Source organism: Bactrocera dorsalis, chromosome 1, assembly GCF_023373825.1.
Source record: "Bactrocera dorsalis isolate Fly_Bdor chromosome 1, ASM2337382v1, whole genome shotgun sequence".
Taxonomy (NCBI): domain Eukaryota; kingdom Metazoa; phylum Arthropoda; class Insecta; order Diptera; family Tephritidae; genus Bactrocera; species Bactrocera dorsalis.
The window spans coordinates 22738463-22759900 of record NC_064303.1 but is presented as its reverse complement, the minus strand read 5'-3'; the positions used below and the strand labels follow the sequence as shown (position 1 = coordinate 22759900).

The 21438-nt window shown below is 36.4% G+C and overlaps 1 protein-coding gene across 1 annotated transcript; it reads right to left on the bottom strand.

Moving 5' to 3' along the window:
* Nucleotides 1-3052: 3052 nt before the first annotated feature.
* On the bottom strand, nt 3053-21107 carry LOC105229905 (opioid-binding protein/cell adhesion molecule homolog). Its single transcript, XM_049461943.1, has 6 exons — nt 20904-21107; nt 7926-8023; nt 3714-4212; nt 3364-3645; nt 3234-3305; nt 3053-3175 (listed from the first exon to the last, which is right to left on the bottom strand). Exons 1-6 carry the CDS (start codon nt 20980-20982, stop codon nt 3093-3095), a joined length of 1113 nt encoding a protein of 370 aa, XP_049317900.1. The 5' UTR covers nt 20983-21107; the 3' UTR covers nt 3053-3092.
* Between the last annotated feature and the right edge of the window lie 331 nt (nt 21108-21438).

Below are 21438 nucleotides of genomic sequence, written 5' to 3'. Positions count from 1 at the left end.
TCTTGGCACTACGCTGTTATTTTTATTAATGATATTTCTAATAGAGTACCAAAAATCTTTTTATATGTCGAAGTTTTTTTAAGGGGTCAGTAGGATAATCTTTTTTCAAATTTTTTGCATTTTCTGTTCCCTTATACCTTTAGAATTAATGTAGTAACCCACTTTACCTTTGGAAGGTTTCGAGAAAGGCCCAAAAATAATAATACCGCTCGACGTTCGGAGCGCTCGAAATGCACAACTCAAACTTTAAACGCGTTTTTCTCAAAACACACTTTTTTTTAAACTGGCGGACATGATTTCGGTCGAACTACTCAAACGATTTGCTTAATTTTTTTTTAAATCTTCACAAAACGCCTGGCTATCGTCCCTACTATAATCATAGTTTATTGACAATGTTATGACAAAATTTGTGTAAAAAAAGCATGGGGAAAATTTAAAAAAAAAAAAAACTAATTGTTTATTTATCATACTTTTTTCATGATTCTAGTAGGGACGATAACCATTCACGTAAGAATAAATTAGGTTTTTGTGTTTCAGATGATCGTGTCCGCCAGTGAGAAATCCTGTCCGCCAGTGAAAAAAAAAACGCATCTCATTCACCCAGCCATTTCTCCGACAAATCATGTCGGATGTCATTAAAAAATCCCCAATTGTTTATACACTCCACGATATACCTCATGATATGTGAAAAAAGTTCTATTGTAGAATAGAAATAAAAAATATGTCCAAAAAACAGGCCAGATTACCCTACTGACCCTTAAATCATATACAGTGAAATTCCTCAACGGACATCTCCGCAAACTGGACACAACATTTTCATTTCGATTTTCATACAAAATCAATTTCTGTAAACGGACATGAGTACATTCCAATGACCGGACACGGACACTATTTTGGTCAAATTCGTTCAAATTATCTCTGATTAACTGATTATCAAAAGTAGTCAGAAAAATTGTGTACAATTTCTAGTTCCCGCTTTTTGAAATCTTTAATAATTGTACGCGTTTTAAGAGTTGACGATGTGCTTTTCCCGCATATCTGTGTACTCCTCTCTCTATATAATAAAATACTTTAGAGTAGAGCAAGTCTTAAACTTTTTTATTTTCGAAGTTAATATGGACCCTAAGCCTAATTTTTTGAGCCTTAAGCTTAAAGGCGGTCTTAGTTTTAGTCTGGGTGATTGCTTTATTCAGACTCTCCATCTGCTGAAAGTAGAGGTCCGAATTAAGAATACAAAAAATAACATAGAACTTTACTGATCGTTAATTCTGGCTTAGCAGAAGCCTTTTCGCGATTCAAACAAGACCGTTTTTCTGTAATGTTGTCGGAACTGATCCACTTTTCATCAGCAGTAACCATCCTCTTCTTAGAACTTACCCACGGTCAGACTCGGCGATTTCTATTATTTTAGCAATATCTTGGACACTTGATCTTTCAGAGCGTGGTACAACTTTGGTATCAAAATTTTTGGAACAGAATTGACGAAGCCAAAATTAGTCATTATTAACTCCTATCAAGATCACAGACACTACTCACATTTTCAACCACTTCGGTAGCGTTTATTTCTAAATAGAAGAATTGAAAAACATGTTTTATTTTTTCTTTACTTGTGTCCCACTCTGATGTGCGTTCCCAAAACTGTTTGAAATTTTTCCAGCGCTGCAGATACGTCCTTGTAGAATTATATTCTCTTAGAAAATTTGAGTGTTAAAAGGTCAACCTTTGTGAACTACTGTTGGTTAGATTAGTGATACTAATTGTGTTGAGGATGTTCTAGTAGGTTAAACTTTTATCTATCCAACCGAGCTAGATTTCTATGACAAATACACTTCTGCAGCAACAACATATTTCTCCAGCAAACGTACTAATTTAACATCTGGAGATTGGCGAATCGAACATGCAAATGGTAAAAGCAAATAGAAATGAGGAATAACAATCAGTTATACTAGTTTAAAAAGGTCCTCACATATTCTATTGTGTTGTCTCCATTAAATAGGAGATCACTGAACCGAAGACGACTTTTAACAGGTGATCTAAGTAGAGTAACTTTTTGCAAAAACTTTCTTTTTTGACACATCACGCGTGACTCGTGTCAAGCTGTCATGTTATTTTTGTTCAGTATTTTTTGGCATTTCATCGAGGAAAGACATACGCCTGAACAACGCTTACAAATCGTTCAACTTTATTATTTTATTTAAGTTCTGTAAAGAATAAGATTCGCGCGTTCCGCTCGTATTTTACGTCGAGATCTTAAATTGAAAATACAGCTTGTGCCAAAATTTAAGTCGCTCGACCTTTCCAAGTGACGTCGCCTCGCTCTATGGGTTCTTGAAAAGTTTCCAGAAGATCCGTCGAGTAAAATTTTGTTCAGCGATGAGCCCCATTTCTGACTTAATGAGTATGTAAACAAGCAAACTTGCCGCATTTGGGACGTAGAGGAACTTGAAGATATTCAAGTGCTGCCATTTCATCCAGAAAACAACGGTTTGGTGTGGTGGTGGTGCTCCACAATGGAATCCGACCCATATTTCTTTAAAAATGATGCCAGTGAGAAGATAACTGTCAATAGCGACCGTTATCGCGCTATGATAACCGAATATTTGAAGCCTGAAATTGAAGCTCGTGATCTCGACAACATTTCGATTCAACAAGATGGTGCCACTTCCCACACATCGCATCAACCCACGGATTGATTGAGAGAGTACTTCGGTGAGTAGATAATTTCAAGTTGTAGGACGGTCGAATTCCATAAAAGATCATGTGATATCACATCACACGGTTAAAGTTTTTCCTGGGTAAAGTGGAATGTGGACAAACCCACTTCGATTCAGCCCTTGGAGCAAAACATCACTCGTGTCATTTGCCAGTTACCAGTCGAAATGCTCGAACAAGTCGCCGAAAACTGGACTCAACGGATGAACCATCTGAGACATAGCCGCGGTCAATACTTGAAAGAGATAATATTCAAAAATTCTTTCGAATGATAATAAACATTCCCCATTAAGTTTGAAGCTTCTGTGTTTATTCTTTAAAAAAGTAGGGGAACTTGAACCTTTATTACAACTTCTTCAACTTTATTGCATATAAATCCATTACAGTTTCCAAAAGGTCATTGTTAAAAATATTAAAATTTTGTTGACATGTAAGGACGCTGATGTGGCAAGAGAGGTGTATTCTGAAAGTAATTACAGTTAATTATTTTAAGAAAAATCCAATAATACTATTTCATCCACCTTCAATTAAAATCAAGTGATTGTCTTTTCCCTCCAGGTCGTGTGTATGATGGACGCTTTTCTTGGACTTGTCTGTAAGATAATAACTTTGTTTATTTGTAATAACTTTATTTATTTTTCGACTACTTACGTCTAACAGTTATGATGCGTTCCGATTCACCCATCGAATTTTTCGCCACGCAATGATAATCCCCAAAATCTTTTGAAACAACAGGACGTATCGTCAAACGCATAACAATTCTGAAAACATTATCCAAAGTAACGGACTCATAGGTGCCGCTCTGAACAAATTCCTTGCCTTTCAGCCATAAATTAACGGTCGTAGGGTGAGCTTCGGAAATGCACTCTAGGGTAACCTTTTGACCGAAACCCGCATATATGGTGTCGTAGCGCGTCCAAACGGTTGGTGCAACTGAAAAGTGGAACCATTTTATAAATTCTATTAATATCTACAAACTTACATATGTGTGTGAGACTTACAATTAACAGCAATTAGTATCCGTTTGCTCACAGTCGGTGGTATACCATTCGAAGCTATACACAAATATGCGCCCATGCTTTCTCTTGTCACCTGCCACAGCGTCAAATTCGTACCGTCAATACTGTAAATGTCAGTACCATTGGCAGTCTGTAATAATGGAACATCGCGTTCACGACGCCAAGTGACCGTGGGTGTTGGCAAGCCTGTTGCAGTGCATATTAGAGTCACGTTTTGTCCCTCCTGCGCAATCATGTCGTGGCTGGTTTGGTAGTCAATAATGTCGGGTGGCACGACCACATCCAGATAGCCGACTTGACTTTTCATCGGATCGGTATTTATCTGACACATATACCAGCCTCGATCTGATTCGCGTACATCCCTTATACGCAGCTGCCAGATACGATGCTCTGTGTGACTAATACCTATGCGATGGTTCTTCGTGATGACGTGGTTTTGTATGCTGAGAATGGTTTGTGTGTCGACTCTTAACCAAGCCAGCTGTAAATGACATATGTACATAATGTTACAAAAGAAAGTATTAACGTTTGTGGTCTTATATTTTTTCTTTTCAATATATAATAATAAAGAACTTGTTAAAAGCAATGGGACTCAAACGATGACATGGTAAAGCTGGTGTAGCTCATTTTCTGTCCGGCCGTCTATCTGTACAAGCTATAACTAGAGTAAAAAATTGAGATATTTTGATGAAGTACACATATGCCTTGGTAAAAAGGTGAGGACGATTTCGTAGATGGGCGTCATCGGATCACCCACAAAATGTCATTAACAGAAAACATATGAAGTTCCATAACTAAGCCGTAAATTAAAATACAGATCTCAAATTTAGCACAACAAGTTACATTCAGGAGGGACACCTGTGTTTTCAAAATTTTTGAAAAGTGAGAGTGGCCCCGCTCCTTATAAGTTTAATTTATACAAGCCTTCTTACGATAGTGTGAAAATACGTAAATCGGCTTCTCAACTTGCATAATTTTAGATTTCCTATGATATTTCCTTTTCCAGTACACAAATCAATCACCAATCATAAAACTTTGGACGAAAAATGCTTCAAAGGCATAAGGCCATCTTATAACCAAAAATTGTTTAAATCGTCACAAAATTGTTCAAGCCCTCTAAGTGTTGAATGTGTGGATCCCAGTGCTTTAGTTGAATTTTTTCCGAAAATTTCGATCAATGTGTGAGATTAAAAATTGAAATTCAGAGAGTATCTTTTCCGCATGATAATATAGTATGTCAAAAGTGTTAAAAAGGATAGAATCCAGTCAATACTTCTCTTATCTCCCAAATTTCTAATATTGGTTTATCAAACAAGTTTTGCGGTTTTTTATTGATTTTTTTTTATTTATTGAAATTGAAATGAATTTTTGATGACTCATGCCCAGCTCTTGACCGATGCTACGGCTGCTACTATGCCGGTCTCTTTCGACTAATTCAGCTATTTTATCGCAATTTTCGACGACAGGCCTTCCGGAGCGTGGCCTTTCTCTATTTGGTCTTCCCCTCGTTCACTACCTGACCATTTGCGAAGTCGACCAGCTTCAACCCATTTAAAGAGGTTACGCCATGGAGGCTGAATTTTTCAACTGTTGTATCAAAGATGCATTCTTTGCCTACCCTGCCACTTTAAACGTCACAAAGACCTACTCGTATCCATTCCATCGCACTTCTTGAATGACGGTGATGGTAGCCTTTACTTTTACAAGAACATTAACCAGCTGAGCATCGGGCCCTTCTCCATTTAGGGATCGGAAATTCCGAGTGCATGTCCTTAAATCATAGTCATTACGTTAGCTGTGGTCATCATCACAAGGGAGGTCTTTCATCCGAGGCAGTTGTTTCTTTTTCATCAGGAGTGATTTCTACGAAGCGGGTCCTAAAATCAGCGCACAACCTCGCTAGGCGAAATAAAGTTTTATACACATTTATATAGCGAGTCTTTGGTTTCCAGACCGAGGCCGCTCGTAGTCGCACCAAGGTGCGCGGTGAGAACGGAAGATTAGAAATTAGGGATGCCCTACGACTGTAACTGTTTACCCAGAAACACGTATGTATATTCCTATTATACCCCTCACGTGGCTTATTAACTTTTTTATACCGTTCGAGTCTCCGGGATCCGACAGCATTATCCCTGCACAGTATCAGCATGAAACAAAGGTATTAAGCAGTTGGTTGCCCCCATCTACGCGAACTGCGTTAGATCAGGTCACTTTGCGGCGGCTTGGAAGCAGGTTAGAATGCCTTTCGTTCTGAAAGCCGGTAAATCTTTTCATGTAACTCCCAAGACTTTAGGCCTATCAATCTCTCCATATTTCTATTGAAAATTCTACAGAGACTCTTGGACCTGTACATCAGCGGTCGAATTCCAAGGCACATGCTACTAGGTGATCAGCATGCCTACCGAAAAAGCTAGGAACCCCGCAACGTGGCGTTCTTTCTATCTTGCTCTGGATCCTGTTGGTGAATGATCTTTTGAATGAACTTGAAGAACGAGGCCGCTGGCTGGTTGCCTATGCTGACGATGTATGTAGCTTTTTTGGTGAAAGGAAAATTTCTGAACACCGTCCACGACCTTACCCTAGGGTGCTTACCAGGTAGGTAGAGAGAAATGGATTAGCCATAAATCCAGATAAAACGGAGCTTTATTTAGTATTAGATATTAAACTCCTTACGTTACTCACGGTATTCTCCCCTCGTTGGGAGGCTCTATTCTCCAACCAGTGATCGGGTGAAGTACTTGGGGCTTATCCTCGATAGGAAGCTCTCAAAGAATCAAGTAGAGAGTGAGGTGAAGGTATCTGTTTATACTGTTATATAGGAGCAACTAGGAAGAGGTGGGACCTCTCACCAAAAGTAGTACTCTGGCTCTGTGAAACCATAGTTAATCCAATAATGTTATTTTGTGCTGCACTAAGAACTAACCCAACAATGGCATTCAATGCCATACTACACGTTCCAGCGTCGCTTGAAGTCGAAGACTGTTTAGGGAAACTGGGTTTATAAGAGGCCCAGAGAGTGAAATTACCTTCTGCTTCGATTGTATTCCTTCTAAACTAAATCACTGCATTGAAAAACCTTCTCTAATAGTTCGGCTCACACAACTTCGAGGGGTTTGTGGATGGGGCGGATCCGTTGAAGAAGGGCTTCTTCCCGAAGGAAACGAAGTAATTGGGGAGTATTTGGTGGAGTCTTCTGTCGGAAGCGTCCCATCAACTATAGATTCAGATTACCAGACCATTGTAGCGTCTTCCAAGCGGAGGTGATTGGCATCAAGGCAGTGCAGCAGTAGATGTGCAGCCTCCTTCTGAGCCGAGCGGCTATGGTAACTTCAAACTTCTTCTATATTAGACTACACCGAACACAGCAGAATCGCACCATTTCCTCAATTCCAATGTCTGCTTAATTTCTAGCGTTTAACCATTGGACCTAAAATGAGCTCAGCAATAGCTGGTCAACAACCAGAACTTGTGCGACTGCGAGATCCATCTGACCCGGAATGAACGGTAAAAGGCCAACGGAACTACTGGCTTTTACCTAGGTCGATCACTTCACATTTATAGCATTGAATACTATACAATAGGTTTACAGGCGGTGCGGCTAAGTTTTCTGCCGGGCGCTCTTTGCCAAAGCTGTAAGGAGGAATGCGAGGTGGAATCATCTTCTCTACTGCACAGCTTTTGCGAAACTGAGATTGAAATATCTCGGTAGCCACACCTTTGGCGAACCAGCTAAGCTGCTGAAATTGATATTAACCGCTTTAATAAGTTTGTTGAAGCACAAAACTATTCGTCGATCGATGAGCATCTGGTGATCTATCTTTTAGGAGTTTCTGGGTAACACAAAGGAAAATTTTCTATCCAAGTGAGATTCATCGTCTTCAGTTCAATCCCACGACTTAACCTAATCTAACTTTAATTCGAATTGAAGGTTGTTTATATAAAAGATATGCGACTTCCGTCCGATGCGCACCGTTACCTGGTTAATTTTTCAGATCGAAGGCAAATATTTCGATTTTCGATGCTAACTTCGAAGAAATTGATATTTTACTTATGACTAAGGATTTATAAAATTTGAATTGTTCTCTCATTTGCTGTGAGATTATTCACACTATAACAAATATATCTGGTAAATAACATGAATAATTGTGTTCAGTGAAGTTAAAATTAAAATAAATAAAAATTTAATCTACCAACCTTGAAAGACATCAAGTCGTGAACGACGCAGGTGAGAGTCGCATCACGTCCAACCGGCGTCGTTGCATTATTTATAGGTCCACTAAATTTGGGATCGGCTGCAAAAAATAGTAATAACATAATTAATATTGTAAAAGAGACTAAAAGATACGGATTAGAGTCAGATGTAGGGAATATAAATAAGTGGTGAGTGTATTGCGAAATGCTTTGATACCATAGATAATTCAACCGAGATCAAGATACGGAACCCTATTTGAGGTTGAGCTCACCAACTTAGGAGACTTAAATGAAGTTGATCTGAAGTTATTAAAGGGAACCCCCCCTAGCTACGCCACTGGTTTTATGTTACCGTATGTTATAAGTCATTGACCATTTTCTTTGGATTATTATATAGTAAAATATTAGTAGATGCTTCATCCAACCAAACTGTACTCTCCACTGGGAACAAAAAGAAAGTCATGTGCATATTTGCGATACAACAAAGCATAACAAACCGCAAAATTTTATTATGTTATATAAGCGAATAATGCCGTGATAATAAGCGTAAACACTTAACAAATGTTGAAACTACCAGATTTTTTTCGCCCATTTGCCAATAAGATTGCTATAAGCATATGCAAAGATATGCCCTAAGAGGTTAAGCGCAATTTAGGATATACCTTAGGGAGTTCTTTGCCAACACATTTTAACACACACGTGTCTAGACAAAATGTTGCATACATGCAAAGGTAACTGGAAGTTTACAGCTAGACGCGGCATTAACACTGAAAAAGCAGCAGTTATTACGAAGTGAGGGGTAGTTAGGTAGTTTATAGAAACATATGTTGGGTTTACCGGTTTAGCGAAGCATTATACTTGCATATTTTTAGCTCCAATTAAATTTTGGCGCAAAGTTTAGCGAAGTATTAAGCGGTCTTAAATTAAAGCAAATATCTAAATTGTTTCTTATATGGTATATGTAACTTTGAGGTAAGTGAACGAATTAAATATTTATTTCCTAGCAATAGTCGGAATTTTCTGGAAAAATTTATTGATTTCTATCTTGTGGGCTTTTCAAACTTCAATGGAACTTTTGTAGCATTGATTTAAATCAAGTTAAGAAGTAGATAAGGAAATATTTATTTTTCGGCTATACTTTTTTCCAGTAATACGAGGTTTGACAATTGAGTAATGAGACTGATTTTATTGTCGCGCTTGTGGTAAACCTGTTACCTTGAAATTCCCTTTCTCTTTTTTCGGCATCTTCCCCTCTCCATTGATATATGTACCATCGCTCTAGCTTGCTTAGTTCGTCTGCTGCGTCAAGTCGAGTAGACGTGTGTTTGTAGTACTCGTCACGAAAATGGAAAAACGAAATGAAGAGCAACGCGTCGCGATAAAATTTTGCGCCAGATTGGGCGAAACAGCTTCGGAAACGTACGCTAAAATTGTAAGAGTGTATGGTGATAGTACTCTTAGTCGTGGCCAGGTGTTTCTGGTTGTCTCCGCTCGCCCCCGCCTGAAAAAAGCTCGCATGAGCAAGTTCAAGGTGAAAACGATGATTACTGCCGTTTTTGATAGCCGTGGAATCGTCCACAAAGGATTCGTTCCACCAGGGAAAAGTGTGAATCAAGTCTACTATTGCCAAGTACTCGAAAGATTGCGAAATCGAGTCAACAGGGTGCGCCCAGACATCGCTTGTAACTGGATCCTTCATCATGACAACGCGCCGTGCCACACCGCCCCGAAGCGTGTTCCAGTATTTGGCCTCTAAAGGGATCGCCGTGTTGCAACAGCCGCCTTATTCGCCCGACATGTCACCCTGTGACTTTGTTTTGTTTCCTAAAACAAAGTCTGTGGTCAAAGGAACCCATTTTGAGTCGATTACGGACATCCAGGCGGCCGTGACGAGGGTACTCGCGGACATCCCAGTCGAAGCGTTCCAGAAATGTTACGAAGCATGGAAAACGCGCTGGAATCGCTATATAGCTGCCCAAGGGGACTACTTTGAAGGGGATGGCTGAGTGGTATAATAATTTTCAAATATACGGTTTTTATGGAATTAGTCTCATTACTTAATTATCATATCTTGTATCACATAATATACCTGACAATTAGCTATCGTTAGAATACTTTTTGCGTAACAATGCTTTACCCTGAATATCTAGCTATAACCAACCAGGTTAAAACCAAAGTGATGGTGCGTTACTGGATAGATAAGGTCCATTATACTGAAAAACGTGGTGGAGCGAGATGTTGGTCTTTGCCTGACATAGTCCCAGTAACCATGAGTCAGAAATTCAGTTCTAATAATAAAGGCCGAAGGATTTGCAAATTAATATAACCAAAATAATACTCGTAAAGTCAATTTAAATAGACTTTGATTTCAAATTCAGAAAAATGTTCAACTAAATCTTATAATTCCATTTGTAGCTATATGCGATCTTGAGTCCGAATGTGTGAAACAGCAACTCAGCAGAAACTTTGTTCTGTGATTGTCGTACCGTAGACAATGACACATTTTCTCTACCCTTTGAAAAATATAGTAGATTACAGCTGCACGACATTTCTCAGATTTAGAAGCCCACGAAATGCGTTATAGAAGTTAAGTAAGCCGCTTAAAGTCTTGCTAAATACGAGCACTGAAAATACATTGTTAATGGAACTTGAAGCTTGAATATGGCTAACATTTTAATTACTTCTATCTTCCATGATCTTGTAGAAAGTTTCAGTTTCCGAAGGTTTAAACCTTAAGACATTGAATCATCAATGATTTTTTCCAATAACTGCGTTCTTCGAGGAAGTCAATTGACAAGTTTCATGACAGGTTGATTGGGATATTAAGGTTTTGTAAAAGTGCTTAAATCAAAGATCGATCAACCGCACTCCTAACCTTACGATCTTTTCGGTCTATTTATAACTGCTAATGTGAACTCTTCACTTGAACAGATGGCTATTGAGCAAATTCGTCACTAATTTTGAGAAGGGGTAATAAAAGGTTGATTGTAAAAGATAGATCAAAGTCAAGTCCTTATTTGGAAAGCTTTTTCATTTTATTTTATTTTATATTTTATTTTACAAGATATAGAAAACGATTTATTGTTCAAGACAATGATGCAATTTCTGAAAAAACTGTTCAGATCAGATCACTATAATGATCAGTTGCCATACAAACTTAACAATCGTATTTAAGTGCTTGTAATGAATACTTTTTCATTTGACGAGATGGTTAGGTGAAATTTGGCATGGGTTAATGTCTGAGGTCACAATGACATCTCCAAAGAAATTGTTCAGATAGAATTTTTATGGCATACTGTACAGCTGTCATGAAAGCTGACCAACCAACAAAATCAAGTTTTTATAGGGAATATTTTGTATTTGAGAATTAACGTTTTTTCTTCTTTTAATTTCAGCTACATACAAAAATAAATATGTAATACTTTCCAACTGAGTACAAATGAAAATTGTTAAATACATTGTGTCAAAAATGCACCCGGAAATTATCATTAAATTTCCCGGCTAAATGATATTTCAAAAAAATGCATTTTGCTAAGTTGGTAGGACTGTCCTTAATTTCTATGCCAAATGTGAGCTCGATCTGTGAAACAGTTTTTTTTACAGCGGCTCCTTAAGTCTGTACACCTCAGTAGTGCGTTTATGAGTTTGACATGCAAAAACGTCAACAATCATCGGAATGGAGGGAAAAACGAGCCGTGATGCTCATTGTTTTTTTTTTCGATATTGGCGGATATTGGTTTGGTGCATTATGCATTTGTTATTTACGATTTCCGGGTACTTTTTTGTCATAAAGTAAATTACTTTGTACTTCTATACTCAAATGTGGTCTTAAGATTTAATAATTTGCATTTTTTGCTGCTTACAAATATCTCCCACAAATAATCTTTAATAAATTGAAAATTTCTGCTTACTTTGCAACAGATGCATAATTAAATCTTACATACTTTAAAGAAGTAAAAGTAAGCTGTCGCGCAAATAAATTTGGTGGGAATGTAAGGCTATCCAGATGGCCGCAACAAAAATTAACTGACCTCGAAATGAGCATCCGCTATAAATTTGAGGCATATTTTAATGATTATTAAGTCGTTATTAAAGCCTACAAGTGACAATTATTTTTTGATATTTAACAGTTTTGAAATACCAACATGCAAAGGTCGTGGTGAAAGTAGAGGAAGCAATTATATAAATTAACAGCTTAGCCGCTAAACAAGCCAGGCTAAGGCAGTGGTAAATTTCAAATGTAGCGACAACCACGCAAAGTCTGGGAGTGGAAGGAGACACATTTTTCTAGTTTATCTTATACTTATGCTGTGTGAAAATATGTTGAATTAAATATTTAGATACGACTGCGGGCATCCAAAATCTGTTTTGAGGTTTACAGAGACTGTGGTGCGTTTCTAGCATGGAGTTAAAAATGGAATGTTAAGAATAAGGCATTACATGTATGTATGTCGTTTTTTGACATTTCTGTACAAAATAGTAAGTTTAAAGCAAACGAGAATTCGAATTGAATTAAAAAACTGATATTTTTCGAAATTCCGAAAAGTTTTCTAGAAAAGGAATTTGAGTCTTCAAATTCGAAGTACTTGAAAAAGAGAACATTGTTGAAGCCAATCCAAGTTTTTTCTTTAAAAATAATTATTGTTTGTACTAAGTAATCATCTAAAAAGCATCGAAGTCTGTCTTTACCCTTTCTAACCCCAGTATACCAAAGATAGATTCTCCGCCCTACTTCGAGTCTTAAACGCAGCAACTGTGAATGCATTTGTATGTACGACTGGAACCGTGAACGTGCACTGAAAGTTATTCTGTTGCTCACTCCACTCCATATACCATAATTTTAAAATTATGACAACTTGCACGAGTTTAGTGAAAACGTCATCAAGACATTGGAAGGACAGGTTAAGAACTACTTTTCAACTGTAGGTCATCGGAAACGGTCTGAGGATGACATTTTTTAGTAATTATATTACTAAGAGGATAAACTCTTCGTCCAGAATTTCCCTGGGAAATAAAAGAGGTAGCATCTTGAAATAGAATACCGAGGCTTCGAAAAACGTGGAAGAAATTTGTGCAGGGATAGTGAGAACATAAGCTAAGCTTTTAGTACCCATCAGTAGTTTTCGAAAGAGATATGGTTGTGAATGTTGAAATGGAAAACGGGTTGTCATATTAATGTAGTATTTCAAAAAGTTTCATTCTATGAAATGAAGTTGGCAATAATATAGGAGTTGATAGAAGGGTCTAACATGTTAGCTATGAATAATCATGGATTTCCAAATACGGTATTGGAAAAAAGGAATTGGCTGACAACCAAGTTGAGAGAACCGGAGCCCTCCTCTACAGTCAGTCCACGTACTATCGAAGAAGAGTTCCGGAGCAAAAGTCTGGACTTCTCAAAGTTAAAATAACTACGCGGAAGATACAATCTGAAAAAAAATCCAACGTAAAATTACCCTCATTCGAGTCTACCTAAGAGTAGTCACAGTTACAGTATACTGGTCACTGCAGATTAAGGTGTCCGATGCACAAGATGAGAATTCGGTCGATAGAATGCTCTCAGTTCATCGATTTTGTCTTACAAACAACAGAGCATCTACTAATTGATTGAATTGCATTGGCGCTGCACCCATTTTGCACAGAGCTTTCTCATACACAATCAGTTGATATGTTTAGAGTGCCTTTTATCTCGAACAACTTCACTTTACGGTCATCAAAAATTATTTTGTGGACTTTTTTGATGTTTTCGTCGGTCTTTTAGGCGTCATGTACATATATGTCAGGACGTGGAACTTTCAATTGACCTGGTAATTATAGTATGGAAGTAGAGGACGTAGAAAGGTTTGTAAGTTTGTCTTATTGTTTCAGAAAATTATTGACCTCAATGACAATTATTGCTAAAAATAGCATTATGCACGCCAAAAAAAAGACAGACATAATTTTCTCATAAGCGGCGAAGAAGTGAAATCATTTTTAGGAGTTTTGCTTTTTACTGGTTAACAACCAACAACAGAGCGGGCTTATTGGAGTGTAAATGACGATCTTTGTACGAGTATTCCTATGGTTATAAATGCAATAAGTTGAAGTAGGCCTTTAGAAATCAAAAGAAACCTGCATTTTTTTGATAACAGTCTAGCTACGTGTTCAACTGACAAAATGTTTAAGGCTTTACGTTTATATTAATGTAATCTCATTCTGAAAAATTCAAGCCAATGGGGAGGTTTTTTACGAAATATTCTCAGTAGATGAGTCCATGATTAAATACTTTCGCCGACAGTTTATAATAGGAAACCAGTTAGAATTTTTAATAATAATAGAGCAGCAACAAATGCAGATAAATGTTGTTATAGTAGTTTTGACGTGTACTGTGGTAAGAATGTAGAGATGGTTCTTGTACAAGAACGGTTGAAATGCGATGCAAAGTTTTTCACTCATAATGCCGCTGGTGATGTGAATTGTGCACAAAAACATCTTGTGTTGAACGCAAGTGATTCGCTCAATTTCAAAACTTAACTGCGCGTTGTTCCCAGATGAGAACACCAATTTTTATCAAAAAAATATTCATGCAACTTGCAAAGATCAAAACTGGGGAAACGCCCTCAATGAAGACTTCAACATTCATTATTCGAAGAAATTGTGAATGAATTACAATCAAATTTGATATCTTGTTCTTCTTCTTAATTGGTTTAGATACCGCTTACGCGATTATAGCCGAGTTAACAACCGCACGCCAGTCGTTTCTTCTCTTCGCTACGTGGCGCCAATTGGATATTCCAAGCGTAGCCAGGTCCTTCTCCACCTGGTCCTTCCAACGGAGTGGAGGTCTTCCTCTTCCTCTGCTTCCCCCGGCGGGGGAATACTTTCAGAGCTGGATTGTATTCGTCTATTCGGACGACATGATCTAGGCAGCGTAGCCGTTGTGTTTAATTACATTACTTTGAGAAATTTATCTTCAGTTCTTTACTCTTCAAAAGACTTTGTAGTCGGCCATTAGCTAATTGTGAGTGATACAACTATTAATGTTTGCTAACAGCCTTAATATTATGAACGAAAAATAACGAAATGTCGCGATATTTGTGAAAAGCACATACACCGCATTTTCTCTCTCAAAATATGCCCAGTAATGACGAGTAAAGGCGCAAACGCTGCCACGAATTCCAACCTTCAATGATTTCGTTTTGTTCATAAAGCATTCAATACGATTCTAAATAATAATTATGCAAAGGTACAACTATAAACTAAAATTTAGTGTTCGCTTATGGATATGTAAAACTTCTAGACGATTTTTACAAATAAACAACCGAAAATATTCGAGTTCTTCAAAAACTTAAAACGTAGGATACTAATACAAAAATACATAAGCATGCATAGTATAGTTAGCACCATAATGGTCTGCCATGCAATAATCAAATTATATTGCAAGTGAGCAGGTTTAGAACATGATTGCAAATCATAGGTTACTCATACGTCATGGTGCGCGCCTTTTCATTGCATTCACGCCTTTGACCTAGCATAATGAAACTGCGAGTTACTTACATAAGCAAGCATAGCTTTTACACTTATGTGCAATATATATTTGTATATACAAAACATACATATGTACATATAAATATGATTTTGGTGGATTTTTTAGCATATTTTGTAGATTTCCTGCAGTGGTTGTGAATTTCACATTCTAACCAGGAACATTTCGGAGAATGTAATTTGTACATTTGGAAGGAACTGCGGAAGATAATGGTTTTAAGAAGGGGTTATGCAGTAAAAGCAGCGGGACACCACGGACTACCAGTTTAACCGCATAGTAATTTTGGCGGCACTAAAGAAGCGTAGAGGTGGCGTCAGGGTGGTATAAAGGGATTTCATTTCAGTTTGCATATAAGAATTTTGATTTACTTATTTTGGAGGGCACCCGTAATACAATGTAGTTTAACACTTGTTTAAACAAATGTCAAGAGTGACAAACTTTCCATTTATTATTAAAATTAAAAAAAAAACTTGTATAAAATAAGTAAAATATAAATATAAATAAATATAAATAATTTTAACAAAAATTATTTTCGTAAATTGCCATTTAACACATTCTGATTTCGGCCTACAAGTTGACTTTTATTCCATTTTCAGTTTCCCTAAGAACTTAAACACTTACTTCCAACGCGGTTGTTGCTTCACCGCATCATTGATACATATTCTTTGTGCTTCATTCTTTGTGGTGCGAAAAAAGGAAGTCTCAATTGTCTGCTTCCCGTATGAACATTTGAAAAAATAATGAAAAGAATGTGAGCAAGGAAGAAATTTTCACCCTGTTGCAAGGCTGTTGCTGTCTGGTCGCAAAGTCTGCGGCCTCAGTGGTAAGGCCCATTTGTTAGCTGCAGCCGACTAGCGCGACGATAGTTACATGTCTGAGCCGACAAGCCCATCTAAACAGCGCGCTAGCTTAGTCAGCCACTTAACTGGCCAATCGGTCTTCAGCTATTCAGTCCGTCAATCGCATGAGGCTAGTATGAATATTTACGCTACTTTGCCCCTTAATAACGCATTGATTTACGTTGCAGTGACGAAAATTGCCATTTTTATGCCGCTAAGTGGTCCCACATACATATAGTATATGTAGGTACATTAGGGTGTTCCAACTTTTTATAGAAATATGAGTTTGTTGTTTTTTCAATTAATTAATATTAGTTGGGTATATCTCATATAGTATAGGTAGGAAGGTCAGGAGTATGAATGATACTCGATAATATGAAAAATTTTTTAGAGCTGGCGAACCTTTACTCCAAATCAACTCAACAAAGAGATTTACGTGATTACGTCTCATATAGAATATTTCCAAAATTCTGTCTATATCTCGTTAATAATGTAATGAGTGTGTCAGCATATCTAAATGATCAGGCATACTCCCTCGAAATAGTCGAACGGAGTCAAATCAAATTTTCAAAATTCGACAGCTGGCAAAGCTTTGTCTCTACCTGTAGAAAACTCCATATACTAAAAATATAATTCCCTATGGTTTATAAACTAGAATATGTAGACCAACCTAACCAAATATAATTCACTCAAATATTCATCGATACATTAGGGTAGAAAAAAGGTAATAGTAATAGATATCTTTTAGCTGATGACCACTCTTTCCATCTATAACTATAATTTGCAATGCATAATGGAAAAATTCAGAATTATTTTCTTGATTTTTAAACCACATAAAAATTGGATCACCCTGATTGCCATGTGAAGTAACTATTTTACACCTCTCAGCCACGTAGCAATGTGGCTTGCATGGTGTAAATGCATGTAGCGTTGTCTGAAAATTATCGTGCGAAGGTGGGTAATTGCATTTTCGGCTTGTTTGTGAAGATGCAAAAAAAAGTAAATTTACTGAATGTAAAAAATTGGACAGAAGCATTCCAAAAAAAATAAAATAATTTTCCATTTGCTGCTTCAAACACTGCGGCAACACTTCCGCTTGTCGGCGATATATCTTTTTATTAATTTGTGGTTTACTGTAACGGCACTTTATAGCATATTTCGGGTATATTAATTTTACGTGTATGAAGTAGAGTTTTCTTTTAAATAAATGACAATATTTATCTATAATACCATAGTGATGTAAATATATTATTTAAAAGAGGTGTACGCCCGTAAGTAGAGAGTACTAAAAGTGAATTTTGCACTGATTTAGACACATAAAAAATTGATAAAAATGTTAAGATAACATAAAGCTTATTAGTACCTACTAAGACAAAACATTTACAAGGTGGGTTCCAAAGTAAACAGGACTTTAAAAAAAAAACAGAAATTAATTTATTTTATTCAAAATGGTCTCCTTCTGCTTCAATACAGCTTTTTGTACGGTCCAAAAGCATGTCGGACGAGTGTTTTAGCTCGTTGGCCGGTATGACCGCCAGTATGCCGGTGCACGCCTTTTAAATGGCCTCTACGTCTGCATAACGCTTTTCTTTTATGGGCAAATCATTTTTCGGAAAAGGAAGAAGTCGCACGGTACCATATCAGGTGAATACGGGGGTGGTTAATGGTTAAAATGTGAGTTTTCATGAATGTTGGATTCTGAGCAATTTTTGGTCGTCAGTCAATTTGTGCGGAAACAACGGTGCACACACCTTTCGTAAGCCCAAATGTCCGGCCAAAATGCGATAAATCGATGTTTTGGAGATGTTCAATTCCATTTCAATGATGGTTTCGGCTGATGTTTGATAAATTCACGCACAGTTTCGATGGAATTTCCGGTGATCATGGATTTTGATTGGCCCACATGTTGATCGTCATTTATGTCCTCACGACCACTTTGAAAACATTAAAACCACTCGTGCACTCTGCTACGGGATAGGCAATCATCGCCATAAACTTGTTTCATCCATTGAAACGTTTCGGTAAAAGTTTTACCAATTCTAAAACAAAATTTAATGTTGGCTCTTTGTTCGAAGCTCATTTTCGCACCGATAGCACAAACATACTGACACTTAAAACGCAATAACTTAACTTCCAATCGATGAAATGTCATGAAATTCTCACTGGGCAATCGATAAAGATAGCAGATTCTAACGCATCAGTCGGTTTATAGTTTATACATATATGTAGATGGCGCCACCAGGGGAACTAAATTCAATAAGTCCTATTTACTTAGGAAAGAATAATGAAAATATTCAAACTAATATATTCAACTAAATCTAGAAATAAATCGTTTTCTGGAATTTAGAATTAGCATTTGAGAAATGAAGGTTGGGAGTGCCAATAGGAGAACCCTTTTAAATAACTGGTTAGTCGGTAAAGAAAAATAAATGTTCTCTTAACATTTTTACAGATTTTTCAAATGTGTAGCTAAATATGGCATAGTCTAGATCATATAAAATATATAATAGTTAGTGGATGCAATGCAACAATAAAAACTTAGATCCGAGCCAAACATGATGGAAAGTGAAATCACGACAATTTTGCCTTGTTAATGCCATTAAAGATGTCTTCACATGAATGCATTGCTGTTATTTAATGTGGAAAATCTGGTTAAGGAAGTTGAAGGTAATAACCATATTTCTTTCTTAAGTATGGAATTTTTAGTCAATGATATATATTTGATTGTATTTGAGTATTGAGTTTCCATCAGCCCAACTGAGTTCAATAAATATTTTATTTTCATTTACGTTTCTTAATGAAGATTTACTTATCGTTTCTTTTATATAGATATTTGAACAATTAAGAAGAACAATAATTGTATAGGCGCCTTTATTTGATGTTTTTCTGAACTCTGGCTTTCTTGTGTTGTGCGAGAGAAGCCTTTCTATAGCTACGATACATTTTACTTGATCTGGTGAAGGAACAAAATTTCTAAATATTTTTAAAAATTATTTTAAAATCAAGTATAAAAGTAAAATAAGTATCAAGTTTTTTTTGTCAAATATTTAGTATTTTCCTAAAATAATGGATGACTTGAAACCAATTTATGCAACACTATGATAAAACATACGTATATAGTATCAACTTTCTGTTTTTCGCCTAAGAAAATAATAAAGATTCATTCAAAGGAGTGTTAAGTGTTTATGGATGCTTCTTTGTTCATGGACTTAAACGCCGTTAAAATGATAACAAAATGCTATAAAAAGAGCTAACTGAATTCAGCTGAAATACTTTGAGGCAAAAATAGACATGATTAGGTAGAGTAAGAAAACGATTTTTACGATGAGTGAAACTGTTCAACAAAGAAGTTCCATTAAGGGGCCAGTATGGCAATCTTTTCTAAAATTTTTTTTTGCATTTTCTGTTCTCTTACACCCTTAAAATTAATGTAGAAACCCAATTTACCATTGGAAGGTTTCGAAAAAGGCTCAAAAATAATAATTAGGAAAATGTCAATTTTTCAACGTTTATGGCCATCTTTGTATGCTTTTTCAGTACCTCAAACTTTAAACACGTTTTTCTCAACCACACATTTTTTAAACTGGCCAGCATTATTTCAGTCGAATTACTCAACCGATTTGCTTAATTTTTTTTTAAATGTCCCTACTAGATTCATAGTTTATTATAATTTATTGACAATGTTTTTTATTTATCACAATTTTTTCATGATTCTAGTAGGGGTTAATGAACGGTTTTATGTACTTTTTAAGAATAAATTGGGTTTTTGTGTTTCATATGATCCAAACATGAGAAATCGTGTCCGCCAGTCAAAAAACGCATCTCATTCACCCCGCCATTTCTCCGACAGATGTCATCAAAAAATTCCGAAAAAATTTGTTTATACATTCCATGATATACCTCATTATATGTGAAAAAAGTTCTATCGTAGAATAAATGTCAAAAAACAAGGCAGATTACCCTACTGACCCCTTAAATTTTGTGTGTGGAATCAAATTCAGAATTTCGGTTAAGCCCTCTGTGTTGTTTTTGATTGGTAAAAATTAAAAAAAAAAAAAAAACAAAAAAAAAAACACATCCAGTACGGCCATCGACATCAACTGATGATAAACACGTCAATAAAATAAAATAATTGCTGCTTGAGCATCGACGACTAACAATAAGAGATCTGCGTTAGGATATCGGAAGGACCAGTGAAAACCATTTTGAAAGATCATTTGGACGTGAAAATTTTTGGAAGAAAAGTGAAAACACGTTTGGTTCCAAAATCAATAATTTTTTTATATATTGGTGTTAAATTGGCCACTTCTTCTTTGTGCCGACACTAAAAAATTTCTATAAATACCAGAAAACCGGTAAGTTCTATTGAAAAAATTTATTGTAGTAATGATGAAATATATTAAAAACTTTAATCAAAATTATTTAGCATTTTTTCTGGAATTCTAAATGTTAATGCCTTTTTTCAAATCTAATTGGAATACACAAATTGTTTTAGTTAGTTCTCTATTTTAAGATTTTACTAAGCCGTCGGGTAGCAAAATAATCAACAGCAATCTAAATACAAATTTAAAATATTTAACTTTTTATCATTTTTCAGTTATGCCAATAAAAACTTACAGTTATTTAATTCCGATATTGTTGACAGCGACAAATAGACGAATTGATTTATTGAAAGCAACCAAAGCCACAATTTCATTATTTTTACGAAATATCAACAAAGCTTCACTTATTACTTCACTGAAAGTGCTAAACAAGTCTCTAGAAACACTGCTCTATTGAAATTAAGAATTTCCGCGCGCGCTTAAAAAGTGTGACCGTTAATGTAAGCAGTCCTTTGAAGACTGTGGTTTTCAGCGGACTCAAGTGCCTTGCGACTCCCGTCTTGACTTATTTTTTTTTATGATTGCTGCTGCCACAAAGTGTTAGAAATCAAAATTCAAATGAAACGCCACAATTATGTATGTACCAACAACAACTTCATTGTGAGTTTATATGCGTGTGTGTGCGTTCATTGGCAAGGACGCTAAATTGGGTACCAACACGTTGTTTGTGGTAAATGAGTGAATAAAACGCGCATGCCCCTTGGACAGAATACACTAGCACGCATACATTTGTACAAATATATATATATATATATATATATATAAACACA

Coding starts and splice junctions, on each gene's coding strand:
- LOC105229905 (XM_049461943.1), bottom strand. CDS start 20,982: ATGAAATTGTGGCTTTGGTTGCTTTCAATAAATCAATTCGTCTATTTG. Junction 8,024..20,903: donor AATATCGGAATTAAATAACT/GTAAGTTTTTAT, acceptor TATTTTTTGCAG/CCGATCCCAAATTTAGTGGA. Junction 3,306..3,363: donor ACGCATCATAACTGTTAGAC/GTAAGTAGTCGA, acceptor ATTATCTTACAG/ACAAGTCCAAGAAAAGCGTC.